Source organism: Mastigoproctus giganteus, chromosome 9 (assembly GCF_048544385.1).
Source record: "Mastigoproctus giganteus isolate SK-2022 chromosome 9, ASM4854438v1, whole genome shotgun sequence".
NCBI lineage: Eukaryota > Metazoa > Arthropoda > Arachnida > Uropygi > Thelyphonidae > Mastigoproctus > Mastigoproctus giganteus.
The window spans coordinates 113,783,690-113,807,709 of NC_143583.1; the positions used below are offsets into that span (position 1 = coordinate 113,783,690).

The following is a 24,020-nucleotide window of genomic DNA, read 5'->3' on the forward strand; positions in this document are numbered from 1 at the left end:
ATGTAGTCACAAAGAAATTGGATGCAAAAAATAATTTTGATATCATATACTTCGATTTCAGGAAACAGTTACAACAGATACTGTTGCACATGGGAGATTACCACACAAATTGGAGCAGTATTACATTAAGGGCAAGTTACTACAATAGATAAAAGGATGATTGCATGGGAGAAGACAGTGGTAATCAATGGGACACTGCTCTTAGTGGACCAACGTTATTAGTGTAGTGCTCTCAAGTTCCGTGTTGGGCCCACTGTTGTTTTGTATATTTATCAACGATATTGATGAAGGTATATCAGGCTTAATGTAGAAGTTTGTAAATGATACAAAGATTGGCGGGGTTGTTAATGATAGTAATGACAGTATGCTACTGCAACAGGATCTAGAAAACTTAGGCAGATGGGTTGAGAAGTGGCAACCAAAGTTTAACATTGACAAATGCTGTTTGGTTTTTAGGAGCATTAGCAACTAAGGCCATATTGCTCGGGGGATATGCGGTGGTCATTCCCTGACCTTTCTGCATCGTCCGTATTTGGTGGTCACGGGCTTGAACCCCAGTCTAATCAAGAAGAGTGTGCTACGCACTACTGCTCCTGCCCACCTGGCTACGGAGGCACCATTGACAAATGCAAAGTACTGCATATGAGCGGTAGTAACCCCAGAGAAATGTACTGTGTGTACTACATGCAGGGTAGTGGAGAATGAAAAAGACATTGGGGGTAATTGTGCAGTCAGATAAGAAATAATTTGAGCAATACAAACAGGCTGCCCGAGCAGGTCATGGGATCTTGTGAATGATATAGAAATTCTGCTAGCAGGGATAAGGAGGCGTTTATCCTCTTGTATAATGCAATGGTCAGGCCACATCTTGAGTACTGCATACAGGTCTGGAGGCCTCATTTTAGGAAATGATGTAGAACTGCTGGAACAAGTACAGAGAAGGGTAACGAGATTAGTGAGTGGAACAAAGGGTTGCTGTTACCAAGAAAGGCCCAAGTTCTGCAAATTGTAGCATCTGGAAACTAGGCACCTGCATGGTGATCTGATTGAGCTGATTGAGGTGTATAATGCCTTGAATAGTTTGAGCAGGCTAAATGCTGACAGCATTCATCCCTTGCCTGGATTACAAACCTGAGGGGGCATAAATTCAAATTGAGGAAAGACAGTTGTGATGGAATAGATGTGCAGAAATTTGCCTTTAGCCAGAAGGCAGTTCATTGCTGGAACAAACTTTCATCTGTTATTGTGGAAATTGATAGCTTAAATAAATTCAAGGAAGAACAAGACAAAGTTTTGGAACGAATGGATGGGTGAAATAGGAAGGTGTTTTTTTTTTTTTTTTCCCTGGCTGATGCCGTATAAGCTTGCTTTCTTTCATCATATGCCTCTAATAATGCCAATTTGATGGCTTCTTTGGCATGAGCAGGAGTATTCTGAGATGAGAAATATACTGAACTAACAAGCCTACTATTGAGAAAGAACATACAATGAAGTTAAGAGATTTTTATCAACACAAAAAAAGGAGAAAAAAACATTTCTTGCTTTCCAAATTTACATCATGTAAAATTTATAACAGCAGTTGTCTCTCAAATTAGAAGCAATCAATGAGATACATCATAGAATTTGATCCACATGAACAAACAAGCTACTTTGGGAAATTATAATATTTCCTGTCCTTAATTGACAATAGCCAAAGACAGCACTTTTAAATGTGGAATTTACAGTAATTTTCTATATTACTATTTTATTTCTTTTTTTAGTTTTTTTTTTGTTTTGTTTTAGTTAGTTGTTGGTGCATCGGCTTCTGTGGCCATAATGCACCTTCCAAGGTTTTTGCAGTATTCTGATCCAAGCCCGGGCAGGATTCAAACCTGCAACCTTTCGGTTGCCAGGCAGGCACTTTACCCACCCAGCTAGCCCAGTCGGCCATTTTTTTAGTAAAAATTTTCAAAAAGCACCAACCAAAAATATCATATAATAGTTTATATAGGGCTAAGAGAATTTGATTAAAATTACAGAAATGCAATGTTCTTGCAGTCACTGACAAATGAGAAAGAGCTCTAAAAAAGTTTAACGTCACACCAAATTTCATATCAAATTTTAAGGAGATAAATATAGCCTGCCCATATATAAAGAGAATAGAGTAATTGTAAGATAAAAGTTCTGTAATACTGTTCCTACAAGGTAGCCGCATATAAGAAGAGAGGGGGGGGGGCTGTCTCATGAAGATAAATGATAAACAGATCAATTCACAGAGTACAAAGCATTAATAACAAACAACTTTCAGAATATTCTAAAAATTATCAGTATTCAATGATTTATTACCTTTCCTTCCCATCATTGTTTTATTACTACAATTAATATGACTGGTAACTATGCACATGTTAAGTTGATAACTCACCACGACTCCTTTAAGAATTTTTTCAGGAACTGGCTGAGCATGAAACTGGGGCTTAATATCTTCTTCTTCCGGCTTTTTGCTCCTCATGAAGAATCTCTTTTCAGTTTCTAAAGATAATTCTTTTGGTTTTGTAGCAGGTTTACTAACAATTTCTGGAACACCAATTCTGGAATGCTCGAACAATTTGGGATTAACAACAGTAGCTCGGAATTTAAACCTAAATAAAAACTATTTAGTTTAGTTTTTTTTTGTATTGTGCATGTGAAGCTTAATTTGTAAATATAATATATTAGTTTCCCAAAGAGATATTTTAGGTTCTACCAATATATATAAGATTTCCTCATAAAGTGTTTACAACAATGCTTACAGATAAAGCAAGCTCCTATGAGTCTCAACTTAAGTTTAGACTTGATTTTGATACAGCCCTAAAATGACCATTGGAATATCAAACACTATTTTAATGATACCCAGGAATGATAAAATTTTTAAAAATGCCATTATTTTTTTAAAGTTGATTGATTTCAGTTTTATTGCCTCCTTTAATTTATGAATTTGCCCATTCATACTAATAATACAAATGTGAACAAATGATTCAGGGCTATTAACATGGACAGTCGAATTTGTATACCAGCTCTCAGAGCCACAAAATAGATCATTCAGTGTTTGGTGTAGCATTTTCTTGTTTACGTACAGGAGTTTAAAAAATTTTTTTAAGTGAAATGTGTTGTGGGAAAGACAAATGCTGGTTGTTAACACTAATTCTAAATAAAATAAAAGAAACACTTATAAACCATGTTTGTTCATGTAATTATTTTGCTGTGGACTAAATGATTAAAATGTACAAAAAATATTTATACAATCTAAGCTCTTCATAATGTTCCAACACGTTATAATGTCCTATGTGGTTAGTTCTGCCCAATTTCTCATTAACCTAATGCTATTTTACACTCAGTAAAACGACCTTGAAAATAAAGATTTATCTATAACGACCATAAATTTTTACCTCTTAATCTGAATTTTCACTTTCTTATTACAATATTCGCATTTAAAAAATCTTTTTCTTGCAGTGCAGTAAATGAAATGAAATGAACATCAGTTAGAAGTTCATTTCATTAGTTAGAGCATATGTTTATTGGCATGGCTCCAAGAAAGTGGATAGCTTTGCCAATTGCAGATAAAATTAGGATTTTGCTGTAGATATGGTGTGCATTCTAAGATTGACATTGCCAAACAGCTCAGTATTCTTAAGAGTATCCCATTCACTATTCTGAAAGATCAGAAAAGATTGAAAGTTTAGAGAAATCTGCTTCACCGGGTAGGATTCGAGCACAAAAGGCAAAGTTTCTGGATCTAGAAAAGAATGGACGGTTCCAGAAATTTAAGACTCGTCATGGGCCTGTCTTCCAAAAAAGTGTGGCGAAATGGCAGCCATGGACGTTGGCACTAGAAACGAATGGAAGGAAAACTGTTCAAGAAAAACTACCAAAGAATGCCATTAAACAAAATTGTGCTATGTCTTGAAAGCAAAATTCAATGTGAAATCAACATCCTGCAGGATGTCGATTTCAAAGATTACGTAGAAGTGGATGTGGACATTGAATGTTTCAGGATATGCATGAATGAAGAACTCATTGCAGACATAATGGAATCTTCTGAAATTTGTAGTGATGAAGATGAGGAAACTACTGTGGTTGAACAAGAAGTTTAGTAAAAGATGCTCATCAACGATTAGAACTTGTATATCAATTTCTTCAAGCGAAGCCTAACTGCAAAAGTGAAATAACTGCTATTGTGCACCTTCATAATTCTCTTTTAAAACATGCTCTACTATTGAAATAATGTGTTTTGATAAGATTATTTTTAAGTATGAAACAATTCTCTTGGTATGTGTTGATAGTACGCAGTCTATGTAGAGAAATTTATAATTTAATTGTAACCTTACTGCACTCTACAATCAATGCAAACTTTAAAATAGCAATTTTCATGTTTAATTCTGTAGCATATATTATAAATAAGGTTCTACTATATTGTATTAATAGCATTACATTAAATTTTCAAGCTTTTACTTGTTTTATTTGCTGATTTTATGAATGATCAATATAATGTCCGTTTTTCTCATTCCCCTACAAGGTCGTTATATAGTTTTAACTGTACTTATTATTGTTGCATAACTGGCAAATAGAGTAGTGTTGTTATTGCATTTAGCAATATATTAGCTTGGTGTAGCATTGTCATGTGAAATTGAATTTAAATGGAAGTCATGCCACAGACTAGAGTCTCATTTCCCTACAGGCTTGTTACAGAAAGCTTCGAGTGTATATCCCAAATTAATTTTATTGAATTGCACACCTAGTACAACTCAGTAAAGTAATTGACAACCTGACTATGTTTCAGAATTCACTTTGGGATTACATCAGCAGTTAACAAATTAAACTGAACTAAGAGAAAGGCAAGAAAAAGGTGTGTGAAATGACAAAGACAAGATTATTACTAAATGCTAACAAGAACTATCAAGGATAAATAAATGAATTAGAAAATCTAGATTGAATTCTACAAATTCCCCCTCACCATAGTTCCTCAACAACCAATAGAGTTGGTTTGTTGAGGAAATATGGTGAGGGGAGAAATTTATTTATGATTTTCATATGACAAGAACTATTTCACAAAGCAAGAGACAGAGTGGCTGAAAAATGTTGGTCTCCAATGTTCAAACTGAATACGGAAACTGAAGAATATTTTCAGTTTCCGTGTTCATTAACAGACACTTTATGTATATGCAAAATATAGGTGTGATCTGATGATTATCCTGCTTGAGCACCAATAGCAGGAGAATACTCTAAATCAACCTCTGTCCATTTCAAAAAACATAAAAACTAAAATAAAATAAATAAATAAACAAAAAAATAAAAATTAAAAATAACACTTAAATACTGTCATTATTCATCATGAAGTCAAATTTAAATTTTTAAAGTATTAAAAAAAAAAAAAAAAAAAAAAAAATTCTGACTTGAAGTCAATTGCACCCTGTCTCTTCAAATTAGAGCTGTCAGTAGGATTGTCTGGCTTCTCAGCAGACACTGAGGTCTGTTCCTTGATAGTTATTCAAGGGCTCCTGGAGCTCTGAACCGAAAGAGAGAGAGAGAGAGAGAAGGCAGAAACACACTATCACCTCAAGGCAACTCATATATAAACATGTCAAAAGTCAAATTGTGAGAACTATAGTTGTATTGGTTGGAGAATATGTAGAATTATGTACATAGCTTAATTAATACTGTAATACAGTGGGTTCTGGTTATTTGGACGCATCAGGAATAGTGCATTTTGGCATGTTAAGCAGCTGTCCCAATTATGCGAAGTGTCATGTAAATAGTTAAAAATACAGTGGAACCCCCCCCCCCCACTTTATGATTGATTCTCTGCACGATCAAATCATGATCACGTTATGATGGACTCACCATAGTACAGTTGTAAGTGCCGGTCGTTGTGATCACGTTTGTGAATTGAATTTTAATTCTATTAAACAGCGATTTCAATAAGTGAAAATAGGAGGAATGTTATTCACAGGTTATAAAAGTAAAGATATATTAAGTACAAATTTACACTTTATTACCTTACCAATTAAAAAATTAAATGATACGTGAAAATCGGAAGAATATTTTCCACAGGTTAGCAAAATAAAAATAAATTTATGCTTATGTGCATAACTTAATTAATACATTCTGTAATATGTACATATTAACTAGTTGATATTTCTGTTCACTTACATTTGGGGGAGTGGTTAAAATTTAAAACAGTAAAAAAAAAAAGATAAGCAATCAATCGGCCCGAACAAATTGCAACTAACACGATACATGCAAGTGAGAATGGAGTAACAAGTTACGAATACGAAGCTTAAAAAATAGGAATGAAGATTTCATGGAAGGGGAAACACATTTCACCATAATAATGTAAAAACCCACAGAATTCCAGCTGTTGGTGAACAGAAATATCGACTAGTTAGTATGTACATATTACCGCATGTAATATGTACATACTAACGGATAGAGTTTACTATCCATGTATAATAGATTGCACAAACAGAAAAGCCCAATAAATCGGAAACTGCTAATTGTTTTTATTGTTCTATGACTTCCAGAAATCCAACCAGACCATGTGGTATGGTCGGAGACAATTGTAGAGTAATCTTGAGTGCTATGCTCCTGTCCTGATTAAATGGCATATTTGTCCAATTAAGCGTAGAAAACCCTGGCTATTTTCTCGACTGGGTTCTGTTCTTTAAGATTTGTCCCAAACAAACGGTTGCCCCGATTAACCAGTGGTTCACATAACCAGAATCCACAATATACATACTAAGTAATTGATATCTGTTCACTATTTTGTTTTTTGGATTGTAAAATTTAAAACAGTAAGGAAGATAAGCAATCAATAACAAAGAACATGGCATACACAAACTGCACAAGTGAGATAGGAGTAACAAGTTTATAAAGCTTAAAAAATATGAACGAAGAGAAGATCCTGAGAATTTATTTGTTTTTTATATGATTGAAGCCTTCACGGAAAGGGGAAACACATTTCACCATAATAATATAAAAACCCACAAATTCCAGCTATCGGCATTATTGCAAATGCAATAAGATCGAGTTTACTACCCATTTATAATTAGATTACACTAACAAGAACACCAAACAAACCGGGAATTGTAAATTGTTTTTGTTTATTAGTAGTGACTCCAGAAATGTGCTCCTCTGCTCAAGCTATTACGTGTCATGAAATTTCTGTTCGAACAGAAAAATGTGAGCTCCTGAAAACGTGAGTTGCCATACAAATATCACCTGTTATCTTGTGAATACAGCGAATGACAACAGTGTCTCCGACCAATACAACTACAGTTAATGGGAAATATAGTTCTCACACATTTGATGTTTTTTAAGCTTCGTAAACTTGTTACTCCATATCTCACTTGTGAGATGCGAAGTAAAAATGCAATTTGTGCATGCCGTGTTCATCGTTATTGATTGCTTATCTTTTTTACTGTTTTAAATTTTACAATAATAAAAAAAAATAAATAAATTTCAGTGAATAGAAGTATCAATTAGCATGTATATAGCTCTCACACATCTGGCATGTTTATATGTGAGCTCCCGTGAGGTGATAATAGTGTTTCCACTTTGAGAGAGGATGGGGGGGGATGCAAGATGCTGCTGGGCTGTGGAAAATGTATTAATGCTGTTCTAGAATGGAGTGGGGAATAAATGTTTTAGGGCGAAATGTAGAGTAAATTTCATCCTTTCATAGATTGGAGGAACAATAATCACAAGAAAAACAAAAGAAATTATGCACAAACAATATAAATCTCATTTAGCATTCCTATAATCCCAAATGATATCAGGCTGAGAATGGCTATGAAAGAGAGGCTCCATGGAGAAGATATCAACATCAATTTGCATTGCCTGTTTACTTTGAGTGGTATGGACCCAAATCCAATCAAACACCTTTGGAATGAACTAGAATGCCAGATCAGCATATGGTCAATAGGAAACTGAACTGGTTGAAAGTGTTCCATAATGTATCGATATGATTGCTGGAGCCAAAACGTGGGCCTACACCTTATCACTTTGTTCATGATGTCCATCTCCGCTTGCAGCCTGCCAAACCCCATGTACTTTTTCTGACAGAATCTCAGTTATCGGTTGATTCAACTACTGCTCATCTCAAATGCCCAAATTATTCGCTGTAGTAGTAGTAGTAGTAGTGGTGGTGGCATGTGATGCAAGAAAGCAAGTGTATGAGCTTATGCAGCATCAGCAAAAAAAAAAAAAAAAAACCCACCATTCCCTCCAAATCCTGTCCAATTCCTCCTTAAATTTATTCAACTATCAACTTCCGCAACGACAGATGAAGTTTGTTCCAGCAATTAACAACCCGCTGGCAAAATGCAAATTTCCACACATCTGTTCTACATCTGTCCTTTCTTAATTTGAATTTATGCCCCCCTAGGTTCGTAATCTGAACAAGTGGAAGGATCCCATCAGAATTCAGCGTGCTCAACCCATTCAAGGCCTTATACACCTCAATCAGATCACCGCGCAGGTGCCTAGTCTCCAGCCACTGCAATTTGCAGAACTTAAGCCTCTTTTGGTAAGAGGATCCCTTCATCCCCCTCACCAATCTTGTTGTCCTTCTCTGTACATGCTCAAGCAAATCTACATCCTTCCTAAAATGAGGCCTCCAGACCTGTATGCAGTACTCAAAGCTTGGCCTGACCATTGCCTTATACAGAGAGACGATCACCTTTTCCCTGCTAGCAAAATTCCTATATATCATTGACATAACTCCATGACCTGCCCTGGCAGCCTGTCTGCATTGTGCAGAAAACTTCATATCTGACTGCACAATTACTCCCAGGTCTTTTTCATTTTCTACCACAGTTGGTATGTTTCTCTGGGGTTACTTCTACCCATATGCAGTACTTTGCATTTGTCAAGGTTAAACTTCAGTTGCCACTTCCTAGCCCATCTACCAAAATTATTTAGATCCTATTGCAGTAGCACACTGCCATTGCTGTCATTAACAACCCTGCCAACCTTTGTATCATCTGCAAACTTCGACACTAAGCCTGATATACCTTCATCAATATCATTGATAAATATACAAAACAACAGTGGACCTAACACCGAACCCTGTGGAACTCCACTAATAACATTAGTCCACAAAGAGCACCACCCATTGATTACCACCCTCTGTCTTCTCCCACTCAACCATCCTTTAATCCATTGTAGCAACTTACCCTTAATACCATTCTGCTACAATTTGTACAATAGTCTTCCATGCGCAACAGTGTTAAAAGCTTTCCTGAAATCCAAATATATGATATCAAAATTATTTTTTGCATCCAGTTCTTTTGTAACCACATCATAATATCCTATCAAATTTGTCAGATAAGACTTTTCCCTTAACAAACTCATGCTGTGTCTGAATTATTGCTGCAGTCTTGTCTAGATGATCCTGTAATGCATCTTTAACCAGTGACTCCATTATTTTACCCAGAACAGAAGTTAAACTACCCGGTCTGTAATTACTCGTCACACTTCGATCCCCCTTTGTGAATTGGGGATACATTTGCACATCTCCAGTCCGTGGGAACCTCCCCCGAGTCCAAGGATGCTCTCATAATTATGGCTAAGGGTTTGCTTAGTTGCTTTGCTGCCTCCTTTAATATAACTGGATAGATCCCATCCACCCCAGGTGCTTTTCTTATGTTTAACTTCAACAATTTCTCCTCCACTTTGCTCTCAGTTATTACAAAATCATTTAAGTATTCTGCTACAATTTTATAACCTTCTGCTATTTTCAAACCTTAATAATTCCTCATGTGTGAATGTAGATGCGAAATACTCATTCAGTTTGTTTGCTATCTGAGCAGGATCATCAACAGTCGAACCATCGATGTCAAGTGGACCAATCAGATTCATCCCCTTCCTTTTGAAGTTTATATAAGTAAAGCAAACCTTGCTGTTTTACTTAGCATCTTTTGCCAAGGATTTCTCGTAATCTGCATTCGCCTGCCTAACCTCTTTTGTGACCTGATTACAGACTAGCTTATATCTGCCATAGGCTTCTGAGTCACTTGATAATTTATATGCATCCCATGCATTTTTCTTCTCTGTTACGTGTCTCATTAGTTCATTTGATAACCATTTAGGTCTAAACCTTGAACAATATTTCTTAATAGGTATGAAACTTTTAGTAGCATCCACGATTAATTCCTTGAATGCTTCCCACTTAGAATTTACTGTTGGTAACATCATCAGTTGATCCCACTGTACAGAATTTAAAAACTTTCTGAGACCACTACTCACCTTTACGGAAGCAAAAACCCTTTCCTTTACCCCTGATGGTAATTAAATCTTTACATAAATCCCACATCAGTACGCGGCAATCACTGCCACCTAGTGGTTCCTTTATCTGGAAATTCTGTATGATTCCTTTCGCCTCAAAGGTGGTACTTGTGCATATGTCCATTCTGATATTCCCTGTCAGAGACTTGGCAATTTGGAATTTCTTCTCTTTGATCTTCTCTGGCTTAAAATCTCTCTACCTCATTATGTCAAATTCAACTGTTGTCTCTACCGTTCTCCCAACTCCATTAATCCACATGGAGCTCTTTGACTTCCTCTCTTTGCAACTTGACTTTCTCCAGTCCAACTTTCCTAACAGTGAGGTAATTTTTCTTGGTGATTTTAATGTTCACAACTCCAGCTGGCTTCCGTTTTCTAGTCACACCGACCCAGCTGATTGAGATGCTGAGGCTTTGGCAATTATTAATGACCTTGCACAGATTGTTCATTTACCTACAAGAATACCGGACAATCCTAATCATACACATGATCTTTTTCTCACAAACCCTTGTAAGTACATGGTCGAAGTGAGAGGTCCTTTAGGCACTTCAGATCACAACTTTGTGATTGTCTCTTCTCCAATGGAGCCTTTATCTCATGGCTATTCCCAACCTCATGTTGTTTGGCATTACAAGAATGCAAAATGGGATGACATGCGAGATTTCTTTTCTTCTTTTCCATGGTCGGATTACTGTTACAAATCTTCTAATGTCAACGTTTGCTCAGATCGTGTCAGTGAAATTATTCTTGCAGGAATGGAATCCTTTATCCCACACTCCACTTTAAAATTTCGTCCTTTATCTAAACCTTGGTTTAATTCTGCAGTTTCATTTTCTGCCTACAACAAAGCTTGCAACAATTTTAAAGCAGTTATTAATCAGTCGAAACTAGACTTTGAACAGGCTAAGAGTAGAAAACTTGCTTCTTGCCCTAATGGTAGCTGAGCATTCTGGTCTCTTGCTAAAGCTATTGGCCACAACTTTTGCCCTTCTCTGCTCCCACCTCTGTCCAAACCAGATGGTTCTGTTGTCACTTCAACCAAGGATAAAGCTGACCTGCTAACATCCCATTTTTGTTCAAACTCATGTATTAATGATCTTGGTAAAACACCTCCCACCATTCCCAACACGCTCCATTCAATGCCTCCTGTGGTCTTCCATCAAAAGGATGTCAGAAGGATTTTGACGAATCTTGATGCTAAGAAAGCTCCAGGTCCTGATGATATTTCTCCACTTGTTCTCAAAACCTGTGCTTCTGAACTTACTCCTATTCTTTTCCGCCTTTTTTCACTTTCTTATTCCAAAGGTGTTTTTCCTTCTGCTTTGAAATTTGCTCATATCCAGCCAGTTCCTAAAAAGGGTGACAAATCCCTCCCATCCAATTATCGTCCCATTGCAATTACTTCTACTCATTCTAAAGTAATGGAGAAATCAGTTAACCGCCAACTCAAACTACCTAGAAACCTTTCGTCTGTTCAACGATAGCCAGTATGGATTCCATCAGTATCGATCCACTGGTGACATTCTGGCTTATGTTACCCATTTATGGACAAATTCAATGGAAAGGTTCGGTGAAACACAATTAGTTGCTCTTGACATCTCAAAGGCTTTCGAGCGTGTTTGGCATAAAGGTCTTCTAAACAAGCTTCCATCTTATGGTTTGCCAAGTGTTTTTAGTAATTGGTTATCCAGTTTTCTCTCTGATCACTCACTGAGGGTGATGGTAGATGGCTCTCTGTCTTCTAACTTCTTCACTAATGCCGGTGATTTTCTTTCCCCCACTCTTTTCATCTTGTATATTAATGACCTTTTTTCCATTGATATGGATAGCAAAACTATGGATAGGATTTCCGGGAAATCCTATCCATAGTTTTGCCGATGATAGCACATTGCATTCCACTTTCCATTTTGATAAACCTTGCTCTGCTAATCAGCTTCAACTTCTCAAAAATCTACTACCAATTTCTTAAATGCTGATCTTCAGGTAATTCTCCAGTGGGGCAAAGACAACTTAGTTGATTTCAACCCTTTTAAAACTCAGTCTTGTCCTATATCTCACGAAAAAGGATTCTTCTGCTCCCATGCTTATCTTTGGTGACAGTCTGATTTCTAGGCAAAATGATATATCTCTTTTGGGGATTACCCTGACTTCTAATCTCTCTCTCTCTCTCTCTCTCTCTCTCTCGGCACAAGCACATTACAAATATTGCTTCCTCTGCATCTAAAAAACTTGGTTTTCTCTTTCGCTCTCGGCATTACCTTTCTTCCAAACAGCTGCTCACTCTGTATAAATCGCAAATCCGCACTGCCATGGAATATTGTTCCCACATCTGGGGTGGTGCCCCAAAACCTCTCTCAGACTTCTTGATTCCATTCAGAAGATGGCAGTTACATTAATTAATGATTCATCTCTAACAGTCTCTCCACTCGCTGTCTCATAGATGCACTCTTTCTGCTGCATGTCTCTTCTACAGATACTTCCATGGGCACTGTTCTGAATTGGCTTCCATAATTCCCGCTCTCTCTTTCAAAATAGTTCGAACACGTGCTGCTACCAGCCAACATCCATTTACTGTCAACTTTATAAACTCGCAGAACGAACTTTTCAACTTCCTCGTTTATTCATTCAACTGCCATTTTCTGGAACATCCTTCTTTGATACGTATTTTCTGAAAATTACAGTCTACAGAAGTTCAAGTCCAGTGTCAACAAATACCTTCTTTCGTCTTCTCAACCTCCAACACAAGCTGTTTTTTTGTTTTTTGTTAGTTGGTTTTTAGGAGCATTAGCAACTAAGACCATTTTGCTCTGGGGATATGCGGTGGTCATTTCCTGACCTTTTCGCATCATCCGTATTTGGTGGTCATGGGCTCGAACACCGGTCTGATCAAGAAGCATGTGCTATGCACTGCTGCTCCTGCCCACATGGCTACGGAGGCACCCCCAACACAAGCACGGTACTAAGTACTATTGGTTCTAATACCTCTCGTGTTTGGAGTTTACATAAAAAAAAAAAAAAAAAAAAAAAAAAAAAAATGTAGTGAGTTATTTAGTTGGTGAAAAAAAAAAAAAAAATAAAATAAATAAAAATAAAATAGGGCTGACAAGTTGTTTATGGGTTTAAAACTAATACTGCATTTCGTCTGCCATTACTGCTTTTAAAAATTCAGAATCACAATCTCAAATTTCAACTGTTTTTTTTGACAGTTCAATTCTTGTTTCCATTTCAGCCGTTGTCAAAAACTTAAGAACATACAAGTTGTATACTCTTTTCATGTTAATTATCAAATATGATGGCAAGTATAATTTTACAACTTTGGAAGCCACATCAAATAATTGATGATTGGTCCAAATAATACTTCTAATGCAGGAGACAAATTCATCATTAGTTGGTTTGCAAGATCTCTCACACTTTGCATTATCCCCAGTGATGATGCACTTAGCTTTGTAAGTTTTTTTTTAATGGAACAAACACTTAGCACTAAGTGTTTGTCTCCTTAAAATATCCCACTTCTTAATAAAACTTTTTCACATTATGCTTCAATTATTTTAGTCTCTGAGGTCAATTTCTTAAAAAGCAAAATTTAATACATCTTTGTTCAAAAAACAACATTCTAAAAAAAATTATTATATGAAATTACTATCAATAACAGATAAAATAAACCTTTGCCCATGAGCAATCAAAATGCCACCTACTGTAAAATTTTTTAGACATTTTAACATAGTTTAATGCGACATTTGTCTAGCATTATACTATGTACAAGAGTGTTAATACAGCAGAGTAAACAATGAGACCACATGATATAACTAATATAAGGTCTCTTAGATTAGACGTCTTTAATCTCTATCTCTTAATTTCTTTTAAATCAGTTACAACACATAAGTAGTCAAAGGTAGAACCTTCAGTAATCTCTGGTTTTAGACTACTTAAGCAAAAGTAAAAATGGTAAAAATTTCATTATGAAAGTAAACAAGTTGCACAAAATGATGAATCTTCCATTAATGGATAACTGATCAGGATTACTACACACTCTAAAAAAAAGAATACTGTTAGTATACATATGTATTAATTGTCCTGATCAGTTATTCACAAAAGTCTTTGCAGTTTAATACTAAACAAACTTGCTTAATATAGTAGATGAAACAGTGAGATATAATGTGACAAATAATTAATACACAAGGTCTCTTCACATTATGGAGTTCATTTTTTTGGGGGGGGGGGATGATAAGTTAAGTTAATTTCATTAAAGTCACTGTGCATAATAGTTCCAGTAAATCTTCCACACTATCCAATGTGTCATATGATTTGGTACATTCAAATGAGAGAGACCCTGAATTCCAATTTGACATGTTTTATACTGAAACTGATGGGTGTAAGTTTCTATAATATAATATAGAAAATTTACTTACTCCCAATCTTCCAACATGCCTCCAACAATCATCAATCTATTCTACCATCATTAGTTGGTTTGCAAGATACTGATATTTTGAACACTTGCACATTCAAGAGCATGAACTAACCACTGTGTTGGCTTTGCTATTCCCCAGTTGAGCTGCATGGCATTTAAATATGAGGCTATGAACCTTCACTTACTGCACATCTCACCTATTGTGGACAAATCTCATTATGGGTTGTTCAGGTCTTCATTACCGGCTCACTGATAACATAAGTATCAAAACCCTGGAGTGAGTAGTGGCATACAGTTTAAATAAAAAATATATAAATACTTCTCCACCAGAGCATGATTTTTATTCAGAGTAGTGCAATACCAAGCAACTTAGATGAAGTACAATATGGAATAGATGCACTAAGTATCAAACACAGTTTGTTCAAAGTTATTGTTATTTGGTTTTTTAGGAGCATTAGCAACTAAGGCCATATTGTTCCGGGAATATGGGCTTGAACCCCGGTCTAATCAAGAAGCGTGTGCTATGCACTGCTGCTCCTGCCCACCTGGCTATGGAGGTGCCTGTTTGTTCAAAGCTATGTACAGAAAGGTGCTATATCCAACATGTACAATAACTTTTTCATAGCTTTCAGAGGTCGAGACCTTTTCTCTGAACTTAATTATGCTCACATAGTGCCACCTGCAAACTGATGAGATCCCAAAAAATATCTAAATCAGGATTTGGGTAGTGGTATACATTTTAAATAAAAAGAAATATACTTCTCTATTGGAGCAATGGTTTTTTTATTTAGAATAATGCAATAGCAAGGCAACTTGTAGCAGTTGCCTTATAAGTAGCAAATCCAGTTTTCTCAAAGCTTTGCCCAACATGTACAATGACTTTTTAAAGAGGAATAATGTCTTTCTCTCTCTCTGCTAGCTGTCCTGATCACCTCCAGACAATGGAAGGAAAACTTAACTTCTGCTTCTGTCACAACCCCTAAATCTTTTCTGTACAGAAAAAATTCCTTGCTCTCTCTTTGTAAATCAGTCCAGATTTATTTTGCTCGAATAGAAGACCTTATACTTAGGAGGATTAAATGTCAGGTGCCATATTTCAGATCATATCTGTAATCAATTTAATTCCTTCTGAAGCAGAAAAGCTTAGTCTTAATTATTTGCCATCCTGTCTGACTTAAGAAATCAGAAAACATTGATAACTTTCCCCTGTATAAATGAGAGGGAGCAACAAAAATTGAGCCCTGAGGGACCCTGCTCACTACATTAGTCAACTCAAGAATGCCTATTTACAAAACATTATACCTAAACCCCCCTCTCATGGGGAGTTAGGTATACAATATCAAAATTATTCCTGGATCTAAATTATTTATGATTGCTAAGTATTTGATAGTAATTAACTATTTGTCAGACTTTCTTTTCAACAAGCCAATGCTGTGATCATTGTATGATTTCATTCTTATCAAGATGTTCTGTTCTTATATCAATGTCTCTAGATCATTAAATGATTTCAATAAGTTATACACCTCCATCTTAGCCCCTCCTTTATGAATAGGGGAGATAATTTTACAATTTAACTTGTAAAACAGCAATCTTAAAATAAATCAGTAAGCAAAAAGAATTATAGGAAAAATATTTTAACTTACTTCTTCATTTCATCTACCTCTATGTCTTCTTGTTGTGCTCGACTAAGAACATTAACTGGTCTATGCCTTTTAACAGCTCTAAGTAGAGGGGTATGTGGTTCAGTCTGCTTTGCAGAAAAATGGAATTTTACATTTTCCAAACATTCTAGAATAAAAAAAAAAACAAAAAAAAACCACTAATAAATTATATATTAAAATATCTAAATATCACTGCAAGAAAAATAAAACTGGAAAGTGAAGAAAGCTAAGCAGTGAAAAAGCACTGGGAACATATGTAGTGACACTTTGGTATTAGCCTTAGTAGTGGCAAAATGATGCTTATACAGCACCAGCAAAAAAAAAAAAAAAACCACTGTCAATTTCGCCTTCCCATTCCCTCCAATGGTTTTCAGTCCTTGAATTTAATAATAATAATGTTCTTGTTTATACTCCAGCACAACCACTGGGTCAGTGGAGTTTACAATAAATCAATCAATACAAATTTTAATATTATTTAGTAGTCATGGGCTTGGACCCCAGTCCACTCAAAGAGCGTGCAACTGCACTCGCACTCTTGACCACTCGGCTAGGTCAGGCTTATTTAAGCTATCAACTTCCACAACAGATGGAAGTTTGTTCCAGCAATCAACCACCTGCTGGCTAAAGGCAAACTTCCGTACATATAATCTGCAACCATCCTTCCTCAAGTTGGATTTGTGCCTCACATGTAAGAATCCCATCAGCATCGATTGATTGATTGATTGATTTGGTAGTTGTTGGCGCATCGGCTTCTGTGGCCATATTGCACCTCCCAAGGTTTTTGCAGTACTTTGATCCAAGCCCGAGGCGGGAATCGAACCCGCGACCTTTGGGTTGCCGGGCAGGTATTTTACCCACTCGGCTAGCCCGGTCGGCCATCAGCATCGAACTAGCTCAATCCATTCACAGCTTTAAAGACATCAATCAGATCACTTGCAAAGTGCCTAGACTCCAGAAGCAGCAATTTGCTGAACTGAAGCCTTTCTTAATAAGAGCACCCCTTTTGTTACCCTCACCAATCTTGTTGCCCCTCTCTGTACTCATTTCAGCAGGTCTATATCCTTCCTAAAATGAGCCCTCCAGACCTTATGCAGTGCTCAAGATGTGGCCTAACCATTGCCTTATACAATGGGATAGAACTGCCTAATACAATGTGAGAATCTTGCCTGCAGCAAAATTCTCACATATCATTGACAAAACTCCATGAACTGTCCTGGCAGCCTGTCTGCACTCCTCAGAGAACTTCATATCTGACTGCACAATAATCCCCAGGTCTTTTTCATTTTCCATTATCCTGAGTGCGGTACCACACAGTGGTTCCATTACTCTGGTGTTACTGCTACCCATATGCAATACTTTGCATTTCTCAATGTCAAATTTCAACTGCCATTTCTCAACCTATCTGCCTAACTTTTCTAGATCCTGTTGCTGTTCTTGTATTTGGGTTTTTTTTTTTTTTTTTTGGCACAAGGTCCTATTGGGCCATATTGTGCCTGTTCATGATTTGCTTGTCACTAGAGATCTTGTTGCAGTATCATTAACCTGTCATTACTGACATTAACCACTCTGCCAACCTTTGTATCATCTGAAAACTTGGACATTAAGCGTGATATGCATTCATCAATATAGTGGATAAATATAGAAAATAATGGGCCCAACACTGAACTCTGGGGAACTCCACTAATAACATTAGTCCACGAAGAGCAGTGTCCCAGTGATTACCACTGTCTTCTCCCACTCAACCATACCTTTATCCATAGCAGCAACTTGCCCTTAATGCCACACTGCTGCTATTTGTACAGCAGTCTTTTACACACAGCAGTATCAAAAACTTTCCTGAAGTCCAATATATGATATCAAAATTATTTTTTGCACCCAGTTTCTTTGTGACCACATTGTAGTATCTAATCAAATTGGTCAGACAAGATTTTCCCCTTAACAAACCCATGCTGGGTCTGAAGTATAATTGCAGTGTTGTCTAGATGATCCTGTAATGCTTCTTTAAGCAATGACTGTATTATTTTCCATGGAACAGAAGTTAAACTAACAGTTCTGTAATTACTCATGTTACCCTTTGATCCCCCCGCCTTGTGAACTGAGCACACATTTGCACATCTCCAGTCCATGGGGACCTCCCTTTAGTCCAAGGAAGCTTTCATAATTATGGCTAAAGGTTTGCTTACTTCCTTTGGCATTTTCTTCAATATAATTGGATAGATCCCATCCACCCAAGGTGCCTTTCTTATGTTTAACTTCAACATTTTTCACACACTTTCCTCTCAGTTATTAAAAAATCATTTAGCTCCCTATTAGAGTTTGATAAACTTCTGGCACTCACCTTCCTAAAGAATTCCTCATGTGTGAATGTAGATGAAAAATACTCATTGTTTGTCAGCAACCTGGGAAAGATCATCAACAGTTGAGCCAATGATATCAAGCGGACCAATCTGATTCATACCCTTCCTTCTAGTGTTTATGTAAGTAAAGAAGTCTTTGCATCCTTTGTGACTGATTACTAGTTTATATCTACCCTAGGCTTCTGTGTCGCCTGATAATTTATATGCATCCCATGCATTTTTCTCCTCTGCCACAGTGTCATTAGTTCACCTGAGTATTTTTTAAGTATATAGGAGTTTAACCTCTGATATAGTTCATGTGATATCATCATCAGTCAGGGATACTATTAAATGTTATATGTACATTATAAACATGACTATTCATATATTCAGTGGTGTTAAACACAGGAAAATTTTGTTTCATGAATGTTGAAGCTATTTAATATAGTTAATGCTATGTGTTTACATGAAACTATAAGGAGGATGGACAAAATCCTGTGTTGTTGTCTCCAAGTTGACTGACTATCTTATCCTTTTGGGTGTTTTGGAACTACAAAATTAAATACATGAAAGAACAAGATATTCTTGCAAAGTTCTTACAATTTCTCTGAGGCCATTAACTATATTATAAATTTGAAACTCCGACTTCAGACTGCCATGGAAGCTCACAATGACAATTTATTACTGTTCTGTCTGGAGATTACTACTAAAGACCATCTACTATTTGATGTATTGTTTTATTAAGTTTACCAAAAATTAACTGATAAACATTCATAAAGGCAATTTATCTATGAGATAACACTTTTGGATGCAAGTGATTTAACACAGCAGATTAAAAAAAAAAAAACCAAAATTTGTATGCTTTATTGCATTACTTCAGTGGGCACCGTTCTTCTGAATTGGCTTCTATAATTCCCACTCTCTCTTTCAAAACAGTCCGAACACCTGCCACCACCAGCCAACATCCATATACTGCCCAACTTCGAACTCAGAACCAACTTTCATTCAACTGCCGTTTTCTGGAAAAACCTTCCTTTATACATATTTCCTGAAAATTGCAGTCTACAGAAGTTCAAGTCTAATGTCAACAAATATCTTCTTTCATCTTCTCAATCACCAACCCATGCACGGTTTTCATATAAAAAAAAAAAAAAAAATTTTAGATTATGAGGATAATTTGGCTACCACAGAAAACTGAGGGAGTACTCTATTCTAAGCCTTGCACTTATGTTAAACTTAAAGAAAAATACAAATCAACTACATTTAAAAATCTGTGACACTGCAAGGGAAGCCGTTAATGCATGATTTATGTGTTATATTGCATGAATGTTACATTTCATTCAACATAATATATATTATTATATATATATATATATAGACAATAATGGCAAAAAGAAAGTAAAAAGTGAATATATATACCGTCATAAGTAATTTGGCCTTTGCAAAAAAGTTCTCTCTCATAAGAGGATGTCACCAATAAATTTATATTATATCTTTTAACTGAAGTTTCCCATATATTTTTTATTTTATTTTTTGCAGAGGGCTGAGATTGGATTAGCTTTTAGAAGAATTAGAAAGGAACCCAGAGTCAGACAGTGATAATGATTAACATCTATACAAAGACCATGACCCGGTCATTGAAACTAAGAAAGAAATAAATGTTTACATTTCACCTCCAGAAAATGATGGCATCACCAATGAAGATTCAGGGGATGAAGAAGATGATGTTTAATTGGAAAACCTGTCTGGAAATAAGATTATTTCTCAAGCTTCAATCAGTGAAGTTGCTTCAAAGCTACCAGAATCTGTTGCTACAATTGCTGTAAAGCAGTTGAAACTGCGACATTTGTGCACTGAGGATCTTCCTCAAAGGAGAATAATTTTGGAAAAATTTCATATAAACTATCGCTTGCTGATGTTCCACGTGCTCCTCATTAAATATTTATACTCTTCTTGAATAATGATGCCATAGATCAGTTAACAATCAAAACAGTGTATGCAGCTCAAGCAGGTAACCAACTATTTATGTTGTCAACTGATGAGATGAAAATTTTCATTGTGATATTACTTTCTGGATATTGCAGTGTGTCACAATGCAGGTTGTATTTGCCTACTGAGTTACACACACACACAATGAACTTGTAGCAAATTCGATCGGTCAAAACAAATTGAAGAGATAATGAAGTATTTTCACACTGCAGATAATAACAAATATGCAAGAATGATAGGTTTGCCAAAGTGCATCCATTTATGAACATTTTTAATAAAAATTCTCTTGTGGCACAACTCTTGAACTATCAAATGTATCCACTGATGAGTCAACGATTCCATACTATGGATGGCATCCCACAAAACAATTTATTTGCAAAGTCCATACGATGGGGATATAAAGAATGGGTTGTTGCATCCCCACTAGGCTATGTATTTGCCAATGATTTATACCAAAAAAATATCAAAGAGAAAATCATGTTGACCACAAGAATCAGTATGGACTGGGTGGAAAAAAATAGTCCTAGATATTTTAGATTTGCTTGAAATGCAGTACCCAGGTGAAATGTCAGAGTATAGCGAAAATTTCCAGGAAGGAAATTTTCGCTATACTCTGAGAACTTTTTTTTTTTAACTTCACTCACATTACTGGACAAGATTAAAAAAAACCCACAAAGGTCATGGTGCTACTGGCACTGTATGAAGAGAGAGAGAGAGAGAGAGAGAGAGAGAGAGAGAGAGAGAGAGAGAGAGAGAGAGAGAGAGAGAGAGAGAGAGATGTCAACTGGATGACAATAAGTGATTTGGAAAGCTACAATGAGGTCCTGAAGAGCACTTTCTGGATAGAGATTCCAATATTCTGGTTGTCAGATGGAATGATAATGGTAGACTATATTGCATCAGCTCAACACGGATTGCTCCCTGTGAAAAAAGCCGAGTGCTACTCAGCAGCAGAAAAAAACAAGATAACGGCATCTGTTCCACATTTAATTAGTATGTACAACAGGTATATGGGTGGAGTTGACAGGATGAAAACATTTCACACTACCGAATTGCAATTTGTGTCAAGAAATGGTACTTTCCTGTATGTTATATGATAAATGTCTGTGTTAACAATGCCTGGCTTTTTGCTTGGGAAGGAGGATATGAGGAGATATGCTAGCCTTTACTAGGTCAATTGTGCAATGTTGGCTTAAGAGATATGGAAATACATCAAAATCCAGGAAAGCAATGTCTGCTGAGTATAATTAACCATGAATACAGAGACACGCTACAAAGTGAGTCATGAGTCTTTTTTTTTTTTTTTTTTTGTTCACTTTCAACAATAAGGCAAAATTGTTCCTTAATGTTCCTTTGCATTTGAAATGTTCTGTTGCATACCACAAAAATCAGATTAGGATTATTAGGATCTTAATTTTTCTTTTCTATTTCCATCATAAGTAACACAATGTAAAATTTTGGAGTAGGCAGAGTATGCTCAATGTTGTGTTCACGCAACAGCAGTTCAATGCTGTATGTCCAGTGTTGTGTTCGCGCAACAAGAAATTTTGGGCTTAATTTTATAAATAGGCTTAAAAATAATTTTAAATGCCAATTTTGATTTATTTACATTATAATTCATAATATATTAAAGTTTCAGTTGTTTCCAAATACCTTCATTATTTCTGGGCATAAATGGGTTAATTTAACAATAATGTTGCAAAGGTTTTTGATTTTATGTAACTTTTATCTTTTGCTAACTGAAGTAGTGCAGCCTCTTTTTATTCTACAAAAGGTCTGTTCAGTTAGTTTCAATTAAAAACACCAGTCAACATGACATTCCCCTCCACTAACATATCAGCTATTTGCAGTCAATTTTTATATATAGATTTCAAAAATAATTCTTGAAATTTTACATCGCATCACAGTTGCTACACATTCAGTTTTTGTGTTTATCCATAATACATATCTTACTACAATTTAGGGATCTGCTGTATAATCTGCAAATAATGTTTTATGGTTTTAATAATTTAAATGGTTTAAATGTTTAGTTAGAGTAATGTTGGGGAAGGTTAATATGTTCAACTATGTTTAATCCCAATTCTTAGTACATTGTGCGTGCACAGGTCTAACATTCCTTTTCCAAACTTGCCCAACACTTTCTCATATCCTCTATGCTGCACCAACTCGCACATTGAAAACCCTTCTATAACAATTTGATCAGTTTCCTTCAAATACTCCTCTTCCATCTTTTCCTCAAACATAGCTTTATCATTACTTTCACCTCCTGTTTGTGGTGCATACACTTGCAGAATGTTCACCTCCTATCCTACCATCATCTTGATCCCAAGTGTTGTTTATTTGGTGTACCGCTGCAACTCTCTCCCTCCATTCTGGACTAACTATTATAACCACTCCATTTCAAACCACAAAGTCTTATAATCCCATCTCAGATCCTTTTTGCCCTTTTCTCCTCTATTTCACTTCACTTCATCACAATAATCTAGTCTTCCTCCATCATTACATCTATTACCTCTTCTTCCAATTTAACATTATGTTAAATGTACCCAATCAAGTCTTTTTTGCATTTGCTAGTGTTATTACTTGTAGAATTAAATCCAGTTTTACTCATTTCTTTAGTTTAGAACAAACTTATGTGAAAAGATCTAAACCTCAAAAATTTCCTAATTCATCTCACAAATATGCAGTCTCAGTTTCAATCTCAATGATGGCCATTTCTGCCAATAATCTGTAAAGCCCCACTTACATTTGACTGAATCTTAATTACCAGTTGCCTCAACATCACTCATCTTAGTTGTTCTGATTACAGTTGCCAACATGATTTTTAGTTGCCCTAATAAACCAGCTGTTTGAAGGTCACTTTTTATGAGTAGATTTTGAAAGTAATTCATAAAATTTCATATGTCATAGTTTCTACACTCACAGGTTTTGTAGTTACCCATTATATGTATATCTAACTACACTTTAGGGAAGTAGATATGACACTGATCTGTTATATTACCTGCAAATAATAATCTTTGCAAGTGATTCTAGATTGCAGTAATGTCAGGGAGGGATAACACATTCAACCTTGTCTGCCTTCATCCCACCTGTTTCTTCCAGTAATAGGAGAGTTGTGGTGTGAGTACGTGTACAGTTTATCTGTATACTGTAATTTGAGTTTGTTTTTTAGCATTATAATGTTTAATCACAAGCAAAGTTAGTGTCTAAATCACCCCAACAATTTCTACTATTTATGTGGACAGGTTATTACAACAAAAACTGCAAGGAAGAAAATCTACAGTATTACTAATTGTGCACATTCTTTGTATTTTGGTTGCAAGATTG

General features: G+C 35.9%; 1 protein-coding gene across 1 annotated transcript in view; it reads right to left on the reverse strand.

The window, feature by feature from the left end:
• LOC150080654 (targeting protein for Xklp2-A-like) overlaps window positions 1–24,020 on the reverse strand; it is a 231,563-nt gene that overhangs the window by 78,563 nt on the left and 128,980 nt on the right. Inside the window, exons 8-9 of the mRNA XM_090380773.1 lie at window positions 16,351–16,495; window positions 2,402–2,618 (exon numbers count right to left, since the gene is read on the reverse strand). Of these exons, the coding sequence (XP_090236899.1) occupies window positions 2,402–2,618; window positions 16,351–16,495 (362 nt within the window). The remainder of the gene's footprint in view (window positions 1–2,401; window positions 2,619–16,350; window positions 16,496–24,020) is intronic.